The sequence below is a fragment of the Schistocerca serialis genome, chromosome 4 (genome assembly GCF_023864345.2).
Source record: "Schistocerca serialis cubense isolate TAMUIC-IGC-003099 chromosome 4, iqSchSeri2.2, whole genome shotgun sequence".
Taxonomy (NCBI): domain Eukaryota; kingdom Metazoa; phylum Arthropoda; class Insecta; order Orthoptera; family Acrididae; genus Schistocerca; species Schistocerca serialis.
In genome coordinates, this window is record NC_064641.1 from 677,934,041 (window position 1) to 677,951,814 (window position 17,774).

Consider the following 17,774-nt stretch of genomic DNA (forward strand, 5'->3'; position numbering starts at 1 on the left):
GCACAAAACTTCTTTAATAAAGGTTTGAAATTTAAAAAACACTCACTCTACAATTTTGTAAATAATACTGGCCAATCAAATAAATTTCCTTGAAAAGTTGCAATTTTGCACTTAGTACCCAAATGCCAATTTAAAAAACAATAAAATTTCAATACTTTAGGAATAAAGGAAACAACTCACTGCATGCAATGAAAACACACACACACACACACACACACACACACACACACACACACACACACACACACACGCGCGCGCGCACGCGCGCGCAGCTGCAATGGTTTTTATACTGAATTTCCTCTACCTCCATCAGATTCTGAATGAGGGGCGACCCTATTAAGTGCTAGTAAAGTAAATTAAAGTTTTTACCATTACATTAAAAAAATGTGAAGGGTACACAGACAAAATAAATATTGGATATACAGGCAAGAAAGAAAACTACACATATTTCTCAGAAGACACAAGCAGTTTCTTGTGACATTCAAGAAAACCACAACTTGTAAAAATTCAATGAAATGGTACAATATTGACACAGAAATTTCTATGGAGATTTTTTGCTGCCCACCTTTCATTTTAATTCAGTATGTGATATTCAAGCCATTTGTCAGAGCACATCTGTGGTCCCTTACAGTTCATTTACAATTGCCTAGCACCATTTTAAAAAAATTTGAAATCAGAGGGCTTAAACAGGAAGAGAAATTGAACAGACTGAGTAAAAGCTTGTTGGAGTGAAACTAAACATTTTACATTAAAATAAAAAAAAAACTCACTTGACATGTTTACACCGATAACTAGGGTCAAGAGGAGACAAAACACGTGAAACTGCATCACCAATGTGTGGCTGTTCCAAATTTTCTTGAAGACAAGCTCGTGCCTTATCTTTGTCACGCCGCTGTCGCACAAGTTCACTGACTTCCCTCATTCGCTCCAGAAATTCTACCTGCAACCAAAACAAAAATTTCCACTTATAGTACAGGAAATTCCATTTTATTACAATTAAAATTTAGTTCTCTCTCTCCTTCTGGTCATTGTGTGTTTAAATCTTCAGAACAATACACTCCCATTAACAGTCTTCAATTAACACGCATTTTCGATATCATCTTAAACAATGACATAGTTACTCACAATAGCTGGAAGCTAGAATCTTCCTAATCTTGATTAAAGCTTTTTTCTGACATTAGCATTTTCATCATCTGATTATTTTCAAATTCTGAAAAATGTTTTCAAGTTCTGCAGTGTCCATCAAGTCAATATCACAAGAAATCTCTGTAGTATTCTAGCATTAATTCCAATAAAATCTTTTCAATTAGACTACAGATCTACCTTTGTCCCTAGTAATTACTTTCTGTCCCAAATATGAAAACATTTCTTAAAGGGAAGTGTTATGAGACTTCACTAACAATATAAAAACATTGGCAAGCATTAAGACAAATATGTGAAACTCTTTATGGTACGAAAATAAACACACTTGCTGCAGTTCCAACAGCTCCATTACATTGCCCCATAAAGGAAACTGCTGATGAATTACAGTCATCAAATGATACTGTCTGCAACAGTTTGTCTGCAATGAGGGTAAGCAAACTGGGGTCCATTTTAATATTGTGATTAGCTACTCTTTTCTCTCCTCTGAGGTCTGTGTTCTTGGGAAGAGACCTAAGAAAGAAAGGTGAGGACAGGTTTGAGGTATGTAATTCCTGAAGGTAGCCAGGAGGTGGGAGGGTGGGAATGAGAGACGGCCATGGATGAATAGAGGGGTGAAGTGGGGGTTCATTCAGGTTTGGTTAGAGAGGCTGGTGACAAAAAAAGTGTTTCCACTGTGGGGACTGGAATGAAAAATCTACGTCTCTGACATGTACATGACCGAGACTGAGTGCGGGACTTAAGGTCAGAACTCTGGAAAGTATTAAATTTCTATGGATTGAGGTTCTTAGCAGCCAGGTTGCAAACAGTGTTTAGAGTTTTTCTGTGTTTTATGGCATGATGGAAGAAAGTTTTGGACGATGTGGCAGATGGAAGAGATCGGCAGGGCGGAGTTGTGATGTCATGAGGGGCTACAAACTTGGGGGAGTTTGAGGGTATAATAGGTCAGGTCTTTTTATGTAGTTGTATTCTGTGATGTGAGTAGGAAGATGGTAGATCAGACAGCTTTTTGAGATGGTGTCTGAAATATTGCTCTAAATGTTGGATATCAAGGGTTTCAACTTTGGTACAGAACAATGGAATTTCATGAAAGGATTTCAATAAACAATCAGGAATGCCAATGCCATCCTAATTTGTTTTTTAATCAAATGAGTTCTCACTGATTTAGCTTCAGAGTTTCAATGAAAAAAAATTTACGTGCTCAAAGCTTACCAGTGATGGCTTGTGCAAAATTATGCCAACGTGTTGACCAATAATCTTTTTGACTTAGAGGGGTTGTAATCATAACTGAACTGCATATATTAATTTTATGCATATAAACCGAACTTTTTAAATACAGGGTGATTCAAAAAGAATACCACAACTTTAGGAATTTAAAACTCTGCTACGACAAAAGGCAGAGCTAAGCACTATCTGTCGGCGAATTAAGGAAGCTATAAAGTTTCATTTAGCTGTACATTTGTTCGCTTGAGGCGCTGTTGACTAGGCGTCAGCGTCAGTTGATGCTAAGATGGCGACCGCTCAACAGAAAGCTTTTTGTGTTATTGAGTACGGCAGAAGTGAATCGACGACAGTTGTTCAGCGTGCATTTCGAATGAAGTATGGTGTTAAACCTCCTGATAGGTGGTGTATTAAACGTTGGTATAAACAGTTTACAGAGAATGGGTGTTTGTGCAAAGGGAAAAGTTCTGGACGGCCGAGAACGAGTGATGAAAATGTAGCACGCATCCAGCAAGCATTTGTTCGCAGCCCAGGAAAATCGACTCGCAGAGCTAGCAGAGAGCTGCAAATTCCACAATCAACTGTATGGAGAGTGCCACCACATTGGCACTTATCTGTCCGTAACTACCTGAACGTCAACTACCCGAGGCGATGGATCGGCCGCCAGGCAGCCCGTGACAGAGCACTTGATCACTGGCCTCCAAGAAGCCCTGATCTTACCCCCTGCAATTTTTTCTTATGGGGGTATGTTAAGGATATGGTGTTTCGGCCACCTCTCCCAGCCACCATTGATGATTTGAAACGAGAAATAACAGCAGCTATCCAAACTGTTACGCCTGATATGCTACAGAGAGTGTGGAACGAGTTGGAGTATCGGGTTGATTTTGCTCGTGTGTCTGGAGGGGGCCATACTGAACATCTCTGAACTTGTTTTTGAGTGAAAAAAAAACCTTTTTAAATACTCTTTGTAATGATGTATAACAGAAGGTTATATTACGTTTCTTTCATTAAATACACATTTTTAAAGTTGTGGTATTCTTTTTGAATCACCCTGTATATTTACGTTTCACAGTTAACAGTTTAACATTCTGAGGAATTTAAAAAAAAGAAAATGAAAGAAAGAAAAACAGACAGAAAAGAAGAAGAAGAAGAAGAAGGTGGTACCAGTGGGAATTGAACTCTGGTCCATGAATTGCCACTCCATGCCTTAGACAACTCAACCACTATGTCGTTATAACAACAGCTCCTCAAAAGTCCCTCCTAATCTACACTTGCACAATAAGCTACATGTTGCTGCTGTGAGCAACGTTGCTGCTGCTGTGAGCAACGTCACACCCACAGTGCTGGAAGGGATGACGTCGCATCACAGCATAAGCAGTTGAAAACAGACAGCTGCCCCTCTTCTCTGCGTTGATCATAGTGCAGCTCAATACCATTTCAGCACTTGACACTTGTTTCTAATCATCACAGACAGAGTGCTACAAAACATGTTTTCGTCCATTTTATTTGCATACCAGCACACAGTTGAAGAGAAACAGTGTAATTTTTGTGCAATTTCCGCTTGCATTCAAAGAGAAATGGTGTAATTTTAGTGCAATTTCTGGCTCCTATTCAAAGTGAAATGGCATCAGTTTTAGTGTGATCTTGATGCATGCAGTAGAACATTAGTGCAGGATAACCAGCCACCAAAATTGAATGCAAAGGGCAGTGCGCTGACTGAAATCCATCACCAACTGACGGAAGTGTATGGTGAGTCGTGCATGGATGTCAAAAATGTTCTTAAGCGGTATACAGAGTTTGCAGCTGGTTGGACCGAAATTCATGGCGAACAGAGGAGCAGGAGACCGTCAATTTCTGAGAAGACAGTGTTGAAGGTTGAGCAAAGCATGTGTGAAGATCAGTGGATCACCCTGGATTATCTCTGCATGTTGGTTCCTGAGGTTTCCCGAAGCACCGCTCACAGAATTTTAACGGAAACATTGAACTACTGGAAGGTGTGCACAAGATGGGTACCACGCATGCTGACTGAGGAGCATATGCGGCAACGAGTTGAATCTTCCCACACATTTCTTCACCACCTTGCAGCTGGACAAGACAACTTTCTGGACTCAATTGTCACGGGTAACGAAACCTGGATATACCACTTTACACCTGAGACCAAGCAACAATCACGCCAGTGACGGCATCCTTCTTCGCCAAAGCCATGGAAATTCAAACAAACGCAGTCTGCTGGTAAAGTCATGACAACCGTTTTTTGGGAAAGGGGTATTGTTGGTCGACTTTATGCCCACTGGACAGTTAACACTGACAGGTACTGTGAGACTCTGAAAAAACTCAAACGGGCAATTCAGAACCGGAGAAGAGGAATGTTGAGCAAGGGCGTACACATTCTCCATGACAACACTCGCCCATACATCGCTCGGCAAGCCGTTGCTCTCCTGCAACAGTTTCAGTGGAACACAATCACCTGACTTGGCACGCAGTGACTATCACCTATTCCCTAAGTTAAAAGAACATTTGGCCGGAAAGTGATTCAGCTCCGACTATGAGGTGAAAAAAGAGGTTCATAACTTTCTGAACAGCATGACGGCAAGTTGGTATGACATGGGCATACAAAAACTGCCACAGCATCTACAAAAATGCATTGACAGATGCTGATTATGTCAAAAAATAGCTAAGCATGACGGCGAGCTGGTATGACATGGGCATACAAAAACTGCCACAGCATCTACAAAAATGCATTGACAGATGCTGATTATGTCGAAAAATAGCTAAATGTTCAAGCTGTAAACTGATGTAAACCATTGTAGAAATTAACAGGTCTATGTACTTATAAAGAAGTAGGACCCCTTACTTTTGGGATTACCCTTGTATGGTACCCCCAGGCACTTGCTTTTGAATACAATGCTTTTGTTGCCTGAACTATTTATGGGTGCCTCATGGCAACTACCAGATTTGACAGCAGGAAAAAAAGATATGGGCATACTAAATAATTGAGCTGGACCACGAGATATGCCTGAATATTTCAGTCTCTAATAGGAGCACTGCCCATGAAAGGCGAGAGTCTGGTTCAAGTCGCAGGCGGCACACAACATAGCTTAGCTCCAAGCACTGCTACTGAGGCACTGGGCACATACACTATTAGTGCTTCCAACCCAGAAGCTAAAACAGCAAAAATATGTTAAATTTATAAAAAGCAAATTTAAAACATATCCAGAAATGTAGATCATAAGCACAGCAGTAATGAAATCAATCTCCAAAAATCATTTCTTGCTAAATATTGATGCCTATGCCTTTTGAAACACAGTGCTTCACTATTATGCTAGAGCATTAGCCTACACCGTATGTAACATGGAAGCAGGTGCAGCTATAATCATACACAGCACAGATACTTTCTTGAGACGCCTGTCACTAATATTACAGTACATTTCAGAGACAGGACTGGAACACATTGTGGGGGACCAAAGTAAGGGAGGCATTTACTGGAATGGTATGAGGACAGACTACAATACTATGTGGGTTGAATCACAAGCTGAAAACCACTTTGAGGAGTCGATGACAGGCTCAATAGAGAGAGTTTGGGGAGGGATGGGGTAGGAAATCATCCATGCTCTTTTGAATAAAACAAGCCTGGAATTTTCCTAAAGAGATTTAGGCAAATTATAGAGCACTTAAATTTGGATGGGCAAACAGGGATTTGAGCCAACATCCTCTCGAATACACATTTAGAATCTCACCACTGCATCAGCCTGCTCAGAGAATAGGGGCAAGGCATAATGATCATGGAATATTTAGCACAGGAGATCTGTTTGTAAACTAGATGGAAGAGGCAAATTAGGAGGAGGACTGTTTATCACTGCAGATTCTGCATTCGTGTATTGCTACAGAGTATGAAACAAATGTTTCATATGTAAGGGTTGGCAGCTGTAAATCTTGGCAAGCTGAGAATAGGTGGATTGAAATTAGACGGAACTTTTTATAAAGCCATCAGAAGGATGCACGTCAACATCCAGGAAAGTAGCTGTAATCGTCAACAACAACACAAACGCGAAACTACACAAATTCATACTTGTTACAGTCGCCTACACCAAAAAGTCAAAAGTTACATCTGACTTACAAGCTGCCAAAATTATATCTAGATAGGCTTGCATTAGACCATGGATCTCACAAACAAATAAGTAAACATAGATTGACAGACTGGAATGTGTACATTGAGTTTTTGGAGGAATTAGGAGAATGTACTTCAGTCACATGCCCATCCATAAAGATGTTGCTATTGGATGTAAACCGACTGAAAAATTTAAGATTTTTTACTGTTCCAAAGGAATTCTTCTGAATGATCCAGAAACAGCATAGACTACACTATTTATTTGTTTATAGATCTTGACTTTGAAGGAAAACTAATTGTGTGAGAGGAGTTTGTTTATATGGCATGATGTGGTAGATTTGAAGTCCCCATGGAATTGGGAGGAGAAGTGTTTAAAGACAGCAACAAAACAGGCAAAGAGGAGTTTAATGTCACATAAAGGTCAGAAATGGATGATCATGGAAGATGTTGGTTCATAAGGAGCTGGAACACACACAGACAAAGAGCATGCCTTGTGGTAATGGGACAACAACTGTGGAAAAATCAAAGAAATGGTTGGTTAGCTTAATAAGGAAGGCTAAACCTCGGCATTAAGTTGGAGGTGCTCATCCACAGGGATGATTAAGATTCACAGACAAACTGTGATGTGAATACGCGAGTAAAACCTATGTTCCTCATTCCTTCTGGATTTAATACCTTTCCTCCTGTCTGTGTCATTTGGTTGCCTTCTGATGACAGTCATTTTCTATGAGATTGAAATTCCTCCACTGATAGCTATGTCATAATGAATGTACCATTACCACCAGTACTTCACAGATAAGAGAGTTCTTACTTACTATCTAGCCACCTGCAGCCAAGCAATTTGCACTGAAATGTCTCAAGGAATCACTTGGCACATTTTGGGTGCACAAAGACTTTATCTCATTGTCTTCTTTCTGTGTAAAGATGTGGTCAATCTAAAATGGACAAGGAAAAATCTGGACATTATACACATTACTAGCCTTTACATGCCACGTCTTGCCAATGTGTGGCAATTAAGAAACCTGAAGTTCTCTCTGTATGTAATTTACCTGAAATCCAGACACACACATATTTAAACTTTAAACATGTGTGTGGCTCAACTGTAACTGCATTTGATGTGAGCAGCTACTATTTTTGATGGCATTGGTAGTGGGAGATATAGAAAGCGGTGGGGGGGGGGGGGGGGGGGGGGTTGCGAAGGGAGGAAGGACAGCAGAGTAGGGTGTGGGAAGATCTACTGTTGGCTGTGGGAGCAGGCAGGGATGTGGGAACAGGATAGTGAGCTACTAGGCGCAGCATTGGGAGGCTCTTCTGAGAGGTGGGGAGAGGGCAAAGAGGAAAAGAGATAAGTAGAGAAGCTGAAAGGACTATTCAAGTGCATGGGTGGGTTAGAAGGTTTATGTAGGGCTGACGTGGGAGCAGGGAAGAGGACAGGCAGGTTGAGGACAGGGAATAGTGAAAGCTGAGGCCAGTGGGGTTACAGATATGAAAGATATTCTGCAAGGAGAGTTCCATCTATACAATTCAGGAATTCTGAAGTTGGTAGGAAGAATCCAGATGGCAGAGGCTGTGGAGCATGTTGCGTAGGTGGCGGAATACTACTGTATCCCATGCCACAAGAGAATGACCACTGACAGACTATCTGTCTGCATGACTGGCCACTGCCAAACTGTGCCCAAGAGACAGCTGGATCACCAAATTGCACAGCACAGCCACATAACATAATTTGCTTGACTTCAATGACTGCTTCATGGCATGTGCCATATGGTTTCTTCCCATTAACATCAGCTTTTCTGAACTGTGCAAGTGAGAATTCTCCCTGCAACATACCTTTCATTCTTGTAATCCCCCTGACCTCAACCTTTACTGGTTTCTGTCCTTCAACTACCTATCCTCTTCCCCACTCCTAGTCCAGCCCTACACATGGCATCTATTCTCCAGTCAGCACACCTGCATAGTCAGTTTCACTCCTCTAACTTTGTTACCCCTCCACTCTCCTCCCCACTTCCAAGAAGTACAATCTCCCAACATTGCACCTACCAGCCCACTGCCCTGTCCACATGTCATTGATGCACTATCCCAAAGGCAACTCTAGTATCTAGCCCCACCCTAGCCTGCTATACCTCCCCACCCCATGCTGCTTCTGTACCCTTGACTACCCACTGCAGTCAAAGATCGCTGTTCACATCAGATGCAATCACAGTTGGTCTGTGCCTGGAGATGACAGTGTATCTCTCTCTCTCTCTCTCTCTCTCTCTCTCTCTCTCTCTCTCTCTGTGTGTGTGTGTGTGTGTGTGTGTGTGTGTGTGTGTGTGTGTGTGTGTGTGTGTGTTGTTTTGTTTTTTCTGCATCTCACAAACAATTTAGTTCAGTAGCTAATAATATCTATCAGTCTTTTTTTCAATGTGCCAGTATGCCAATCAATGGCTCCTCTATGTGGTGAATAGCAAACTATCCTTTTCATATTGGTGCTATTCCATCCCAGATTTCCCAGTGTTTCATTTTACCTGAAATTCAAATAGTTGCAAATGTTTCATGTAATGTGCCAGGTTTATTCTCTTTTATTTATGAATGACTGAAAATATCACTTGCTTTGAAATCTAAATGTAGTTCTTTTTGGACATTGCCAATTACTATTTATTACAGTACTCAAGCATCACAGATAAGAAATGAGGCTTTAACAAAAATTTTAATTACACAAACTGCCAGCCAACACATTTGCATTCTTACAGACAAGTACACATCTTCCACTGGAATTTATACCCCAGTTAATAATGATAATGGGGAAAAATTTCTACAGCATTTCAGATTTTCTGTTATCTTATAAATCAAAATTCTCATGCTCAGCATTAAAGTATGTGAAGTCACACAATACCTGTCGTGCCAGGACCCTCATGTGTTCTTTGCTTCCCCGGCAGTATGCTTCCAGTATCAGCCCAAATCTCACTGAAACTGAGGGCACCTGCATCTCAGACCTGTGTCAGAAGGTTCTGAATTACATTTTTGTAGCAGCACTGCAAAACTGATTAAATTTTAATTTACGAATACTACATACTGAGTTTTTACATAGTCAGATTTTTCAGGACATTACGAATAATAATTAGAGAATAAAATGGTGTAAAACATGTACAAACAAAAGTAAAGACTTTATGGTGCATCAACACAGCATCCTAAGAGAATTTATAAAATCCTTTCAGGTTTTCATATGCTGCATGCGAGTTTCAATTTAACAGAACGCTGATAGTACCTTACAGCTGAGACACAGCATGAAGCATTGGCATAACACATTCTTGTATCAATTTAGTTTCTAAATAAGATTCCCCCTCCACAGTCGTCAGCTGTCCTTCTGGAATCAAGTGTTTCCAGTGAAAAACATCATAGTGCTTTTTTAATAATCTATCATGATAGTGTGTACAAATATATTTCAAAATGCAAGAAATCCTCCAGAGGAGCAGGAGGAGGAGGAGGAGGAGGGGGAGAATGAGAATGATAAAGTAAAGAAGAGGAGAAGGGTAGATCATAGCAAAAGAAGATGGTGAGAGATTGACATGATGGTGGGTAGGAAGGAATGAGAGTGAAACAGGGAGAAAACACAGGTGGAAGAAGTGAAGGTAGAGAATGGAAGGGGAGAGAAAGATGATAGCCAAAGAGGGAGGAGCGACAGTACAATGGCAGAGCGGGGGTAGAGAGAGGAGAGGAGAGAGGAGAAGTAAGAGAAAAATAATTTTTGCGTTTGGCCAAATCTACATATAAACTGTGCAAGTCACTGTACACATGTATCAGTATAAGAAATGTTTTGTCCTATTTTATTCAAATATTGAACAATGACTAAAAAGAACTGCCTACATGCATCTGTAAATGCCATACTCTCTCTTATTATCTACATCTACATTTATAGTCCACAAGCCACCCAACGGTGTGTGGCAGAGGGCACTTTACATGTTACTGTCGTTACCTCCCTTTCCTGTTGCACTCGCGTATGGTTCGCGGGAAGAACGACTGCCGGAAAGCCTCCATGCGCGCTCGAATCTCTCTATTTTACATTCGTGATCTCCTCAGGAGGTATAAGTAGGGGGAAGCAATATATTCGATTTTCGTGATACTTACGCAACAATATAATGATGGCAGCAGAATTGTTGGACAGTATTCTTCTAACACCAGTTCTCCGAATTTGTTCAACAAGATTTAATCAGAACATCAGTAGTTTTCTTCCAAAGATTCCCATTTGAAGTTGTCAGAGAATATTTGTTACACTTTCAAATGGGCTAAATCAACCTGCTACAATCCTAGCAGCATACTTCAGAATTTGTTTGATGACTGCTCTCATTCTTACTTTATAAAGACTCCAAAAGAAAAACAGTAATCTACAACTGGTTGCACTAACACCTTGTATGCAATTACCTATACAGACAGCTACACTGCACTTTCCCAAAATTCCTCCAACAAATTTAAGTCTTCCATTCACCTTTCCTATTAAGAGTACATAATGCATGAGTTCACCACTAAATATTATATCAATGTGACATGTTCAAGATGTCCACTGCTAAACTTGTAAACTTTCTATGTTACAGGCATTATATTACATTTATGCACATTTAAGCACAGCTGACACATCACCTATGTGACACATCCCTCCTATCCATCTGTGCTACCTGCTCCTCCCAATCAAGTCTTCCAGGCCATTGTGCAATGTACACATCATCCCAACCCCATACCTGCAACCAGAATAAGCTCACTAGTGCGACATTCCTATGCTGTGCACCTGCTGCCAGTTGCTCTCAGCTGTCAACCACCTCCCCCAACCTTCCCCCTTGTTCCCAACCTCCTTTCTCCCCTCGTCCACTACACGCAACATGACCTCTCACCCCAGACAACCTGCAGAGCTACAGTGCTGGCATTATGTAACTCATCCAGCACAATGTAGTCATACATGCATATCTGTGTGTGTGTGTGTGTGTGTGTGTGTGTGTGTGTGTGTGTGTGTGTGTGTGTGTGTGTGTGTGCGCGTGTGCGCGCGCGCGTGCGCGCGTAAGCGCGCGTGAATGCGCACGTATGTATGTTGCATGTGTGTACTACAACTCAGAAACAGATTTGTCTGAAAGGCAGCACAGTTGTCAGTCTAGACGTTTGACAATCCTATTCCTGTAATATCTGGTGAGTTGTTAGCTTTTCTTCTGAAATTGTGCGCAAGATTAATGTGAATAAAGCAGGCTATGTTCCAAGCAGTGATTTTTCTTGATTTTGTTCTGATGTTTTCAGAGAAGCTTCTTGTGCCCCAGCAACATCATAATGTATGAATACACTCAAGGATTCAGCAAAAGATGAATGTTAACATATTTGTCTGTAATTCTATGCATCCAAATTATTATTATTATTATTATTATTTGCAAATAGGAGTGACACGGGCTCATTTCCAATTGCATAGGACTTTCGACTGTTCAAGAGATTTCCAATATGTATGAAGTTGGAAAGAGGCTAATATTTCAGCATATTCAGTGTAAAATGTATACGGAATTCTGTCACGGCCTGGTGTCTTGTCAGCTTTGAGCAGTCACAATTGTTTTTCATTCCTGTGGATTCTTATATCGGTCTCTCTCTCATATGTGAGCTTGTGTGGTGACCCAACATCGATATGATCGTACTCTCAAGCATGAAATGATTTTTAAATGCAGAATTTAACGTTCCAGCTTCCTGTTTACTCTTTTCATCTTCAAAACCAGAGTAATTCACAGCAGACTGATGGAGGGTTTGGATCCATACATTGCCTTTCCTAGAATTTTCTGATAGACTTTCCACCAGTGTCACTGCAGTCATTGCAGGCTTCATGCATGATTGAACTGCCATTAAGTTTTCTCTACCAGTTTCCCAGCACACATTTGTAGAAAGAATGTAATAATCTCTTTTTCTGCAACGTTCTTCAAATGGTACCATTAAACACAGGTGCATCTTCACTGTCTTATTTCATATGTATTTGTCTAGACTCAAATTCATGGTGTATTTGTACTTTAACCACAATTGCCCTGTTCATCAGATCTGAACTGAATATTCTCCGTTCATCTTTCAAACACATTTTAGCAAATGTCTATCAGTTCAATTACATACAAATGCAATCATAACTCACTCAATGAATGACATATGGATGGTAGTATCAGATTCCCCATTGAGGAGCACATAGTTACTACATATGGTATTAAAATATTAGTTTCATAGCAAAATAGGAAGTGCATTGGTGGTGGTAACGTCTTTAAATCAGTATGAGAGTACAAAATTTGTTCACAGTCGAATGTCAGAGAAAAAGTACGCTAAAAAATAATAATGCTAAAGACTAAGGTTCTAGATGTTCACTATCTGAAATGAGATGGTGTAATTGCAGTAATATACAAAAAGCTTTATCACAAAAATCAGACTAGATGGAGTAGTTTTATAGATCAAGTTTTCTTCAACACAAGCTGCAAACAAATGAGCGAATATGTATCATCAGCCATTTGAGATATATTGCTGGATGAAGGTCTCCTCCAGACTTCTCCATGGATTATGAGCTCCAGTTACATACCTTCACGTTGTTCCTGCATGTTTGCTAAGGGTATTTACCCATCTTTCATTAGGTTTTCATCTCAATATTTTCTTACCTACTGGAATCCAGCAATGAACTACCTTAGTGCATCTGCCATCTATCCACCCAACTTCGTGTCCTGACTACCTCCATTTCATTTTCACTACAGTAATATTTATGTAATTCATGCCAGTTTGCACTTGATCCATTTGTTTGTTTTGTGGTCTATCCTAACAATTCTCAACATGCTATCTGCATTGTTCACTAACGAATCTCCATTTTTGGAAATCTTTCACATTTAATGACATAAATCAAAACTGGTAACACACTCATTACAATTTTTTTCTTTTCAGACACAATATTACCTCCACAAACTCAAACAATTAGCGATCTTAACGCACTCACAAGATACGAAAAGCAACGCTGCAAACTTGCACAAAATATAAATGATATGTCTGCCAAAATGAAACATCTAGCAACTAGCTTATCACAAATAAGTGTCACACTAAATATAGTCTCATCGTTACCTGAGATGCCAGAAAAGATAGTGACCTATTTTCTGGTTCATCAGAGCACGGCGTAACAGGAACTCTACAAGATCACAGTACAAATAAGCTTCATGTTTCAGTGCCTGGACAAGCTGAAGCAGGTACAATGAGAGGTCTTCATCACTGAAACAAATAAAAAATTATGATAAATTTTTATGTATAATCATTATGAAAACTATACTAACTTAATATTTATCGAACAAAAAGGGCATGGAATAACTTTAAAAAATCACTAGGGCAAATCACAAAACTTTAAAGACCCTGAAAGTTAATTACAGTCAGTAGCAGAGGTAACTTCTCATTCTGAGGGAACACTACTCAGGCAGTGTAGGGATCATAGTGATGGAAAAAGACTTGTTGGCCATCACTACCAGTTTCAATTAATGCCATGAACTGGTAAGGTAAGACCTATAATTTCATTATCAACACGTTTTTTATGAGCAATAAACCTATAACTGCAACAGAAGAGCATTCTCCCAACACTTCAGGTATTAAGTAATACTTGAGCCTGGGTTGACGTGAAATAGTGGTCAGGAAATTATCCTACTGACAGTTTCAAACCAGAGACCTTGTGGATCAACATTATAAAGAAAACCACCATGTCAACATCAGAGCATGACCAGAATGCATGTCAATATCTTTGCAGTTTATGATCAACAGGTCAGAACAGTGCTGTGTCAGGCTAACAAAGCTGTCTTCACAGCAAAGGTTTGTTGAATAATGTGGTGCTTTTTATTGCTTTATTTCAGGATTGCAAGATTGCTGTGCGTCTTGCTCTAGAGCAGGGCTTCCCAACCTTTTCAGCTGGCGGACCCCTTCTTCAGTCAAAAATCCATCGCGGACCCCTAGTCAGTCAAGAGCACATCCAGACACTTACTAGTGGATTTACTCCCTTTCTTCAACACACTATAGCCTGATTAAAATTACTTGATAATTGAAATTTCACACGATGGGGCTGTCTTCCTCCAAGAGCAACCAACGTCATGTCCAAACTGTTCGCTGTTGACAAGCTGTCACTTATGGTCTGTTCACTTCCACTATTTGGCTACTGTTGTGTAAGGAGCATGCATATTTCGTAACAGTTTTGTGTGTGTGTGTGTGTGTGTGTGTGTGTGTGTGTGTGTGTGTGTGTGTGTGTGATTTTTCATCAAATCCGAAGAAAAATGTTCAAATGTATGTAAAGTCTTCCTTTGGTCGTCCTGCCTCCTCATTCATTTCAACTGGAAACTTCCCTTGTTGTGAAGGCGATGGAGAAACTGCACCCTTCTTCAATTAACCCCTCTTGAGCCACCGATCCATGTTAGAAGTAATAAACTGGTCAAAAATCGACTTATGAAATAGGTAGTGCACTTACAAAGCACGTTTAACATTTAATTATGCCTGGGACCGCATACGTGCCAGTGAGCACTGTGATTGGTCGACAAAGCTTGTTCCGCGCATGCGTAAAATGTTTCAGCGCATCTAGCGCTGTGAGCCGGCGCACAAACAACCCCCGTATTGTTGCTAAACAATCGATCAGAGAATCTGCATTCTCCAGCACTAACCTGTGTATACGTTCTCACTTATGAACCGCAAAGGCTGCTTGGGATACGACCTAAAGTAAAAGTACACATGCTTTTCACACCGGGGGGGGGGGGTATTGAATTTGATTCTCACACTTTTATTCACTAATTTTACTCATTATTTTACACGATTTGGTGAAAGGTGGCCGCGGACCCCCTAGAAAGAGCCGGTGGACCCCTAAGAGGTCCGCAGACCACATGTTGGGAAGCCCTGCTCTAGAGTATTTTCTGATGAATGTGCAATATATCACAGTTCACACAGGTGGAATGTGGTTTTCTTGTTTAAGGAACATCCTATTACATGGTAGAATTGGAAAGGAACCCTTCCTATGTAATAATACGGGCCAGGATGACATCACAGTATCTTTTGGAACCACATTTATTTGTAGGGTACGTGAACAGAACTTCTTATTTGGACATGTTGCAAATGTGGTTAAACCTCGGTTCAAAGACAAGGAAATCATGGATCATGTGTCGGCTCAAAGACAAGGAAGTCATTGACAAAACTCCAGCACAGTTTTTCTATTTATGTTTGTCAGTTTCTTGATAAATAATTTCAAGGCCACTGGATTGGGTGTGATTCAACATCTCCAGCCCATTTTGGAATGGCCACTAAAACAACCCAGACCTTACCATGCCAGATAACCTGTTACAGGGAATAATTAAGCGCCACATGACCCAACACTGGTACAAGACTAATAAAGAACTGTGTAAAAAGTCAAGGAAGCCTCTTGGAGCAAAACTCGAAAGAACTCCATAAGATACCAGATACTGTGTTGACAAGAGATACCGGAACCTCTCGACCACATTGTGGAATTCTGGAGGTGATATCCAATTTTTAGTATACTAGAAGGAATTTCAGCAATAATGGAAACTTTGTATCCATTCAATGTTTTCTATCTAAGGTGAGTGTTATTTTTTTCCTTTGCTTTTGGTTCTCTTTTTTCCTTCGTTTCTACACATGCAATAGCCTTCCTCATGTAGTAAGAGACATAAAGCAAATATAAGTGAAGTTATAATTACCTAACACTTTTAAGACACTGTACAGCAAAACTACGAACTGCTTGATCTGCATATGCATAGTCGAGCAGCTCAAGTGCTTTTTCCACTGGTAGTTTCGGCCACCTTCTCAAAAGTGCAGTCACTTCTGAAACCTGAAAATAAGTGAACAAATTATTTATACGGGTTTTCACATGACAAAAACTCTTGAATATTTCACAGGAATATAATTATGAGTACACACATAACCATTCATATTACCTATACACCCGTGTCACATTTATAACAGAAAGGGATGATAATGTGGGGGTGGGGTGGAGGTGGGGGTGAGAGTGGAGAAGGGGCGGTAGGGAGGGAGGAAGAGGGAAACAGAAAGAAAGAGAGCAGGAGAGTGAAAGAGAAAGAGGGAGGGGAAGAGGAGGGGAGAGGGGGGAAGATTACACTGGTTACTTCAGACGTGACCTGAAGGACAGGATTGGCAGGGGGAGACAAAGAAGAGGAAAGAGAGACTGCAGGGAAGACAGTGTGAGTATAAGAAGAGTAAAGTTAGTGACATGGAGCAGTGTTGGAGACGGGTGTGGGGCAGGGAGAGATTAAGGCCATGAGAATTATAATATTAAAGGATTTCTTGCAAAGACATTTCTCATTTACATAATTACAACAAGCTGGTGTTGTGAAGAGATGCAGTTGGCTCAGGCAATGAATCATCCATTGAAATTGAGCATTTTGTGTTCAGGAATGTGTTTTACCACTTCTATCTGCTATTGGCGACTGTTCAGGATGGCCATTCATTTGGATGTACAACTCAATGGTGATTATATCCACATAAAATGCGGAGCATACATTGCAGCAGAGCTGGTATGTAACATAACTGCTTTCATACATGGCCCGGCATCTGACAACATAAGCCTGTGATTGAAGTGGAGTATGATGCAAAGGGTGTATTGGACAGGTCTTGCAACTAGGTCTTCCACAGGAGTACGACCTATGTGGCAAGGGGTTACTACTTCTTGTTTACTATTGCTCATCTGATATTATCAAACTTATTACTTTTCATTACATTTTCGTTTCCCCCATACAGTCTGGCCACATGTGGACAATGCATCTGCAGTCATAAGAAATTCTTTGTCTAGTGCACTGTAGATCTTACTAAGGCCAGCACAGACTGACAATTCATTCCAAACCTAGGCCACAAACAGATCTCTAATTCTTCAACTATCCCTGTGAAATAAAACAACCCCATGTTTACATTCCTGTTTCAATGCCCTAACGATATACTCTCCGAAGAGACAATTCACTGAAAGTTCTGTGATTACAATTGTATCTAATAAGTGATTTCACCTAATACATCATATCTCATAAAATTTATTATTTCAGTTGTTTACCTGGGTGTAATGTTTGTCAAATATATGTTCGCAGTATTTTGCTTTCAGTAATGAAGCCATAATTAAGAAAAATTATGTTGGCATTGTTGTTTTTCATTATTTTATAAAATATGATGTATATCCTATGGAAAAATCTTTACTGCACACGCCAGTTTCAGCATAAAATTAAGCAAGGTTTTGTGGATAGGAACTCATATTAATGTTAAACTTTTAATTAATAAACTTGGACCGTAGTTTTGTTGTTTTCATCGGAGCACA

The 17,774-nt window shown here is 40.2% G+C and overlaps 1 protein-coding gene across 1 annotated transcript in view; it reads right to left on the reverse strand.

The window, feature by feature from the left end:
* The window catches only part of LOC126473159 (phosphatidylinositol 4,5-bisphosphate 3-kinase catalytic subunit delta isoform), a 165,476-nt gene that overhangs the window by 44,818 nt on the left and 102,884 nt on the right, over window positions 1-17,774 (reverse strand). Inside the window, exons 10-13 of the mRNA XM_050100021.1 lie at window positions 16,156-16,286; window positions 13,550-13,693; window positions 9,345-9,444; window positions 771-940 (exon numbers count right to left, since the gene is read on the reverse strand). Of these exons, the coding sequence (XP_049955978.1) occupies window positions 771-940; window positions 9,345-9,444; window positions 13,550-13,693; window positions 16,156-16,286 (545 nt within the window). The remainder of the gene's footprint in view (window positions 1-770; window positions 941-9,344; window positions 9,445-13,549; window positions 13,694-16,155; window positions 16,287-17,774) is intronic.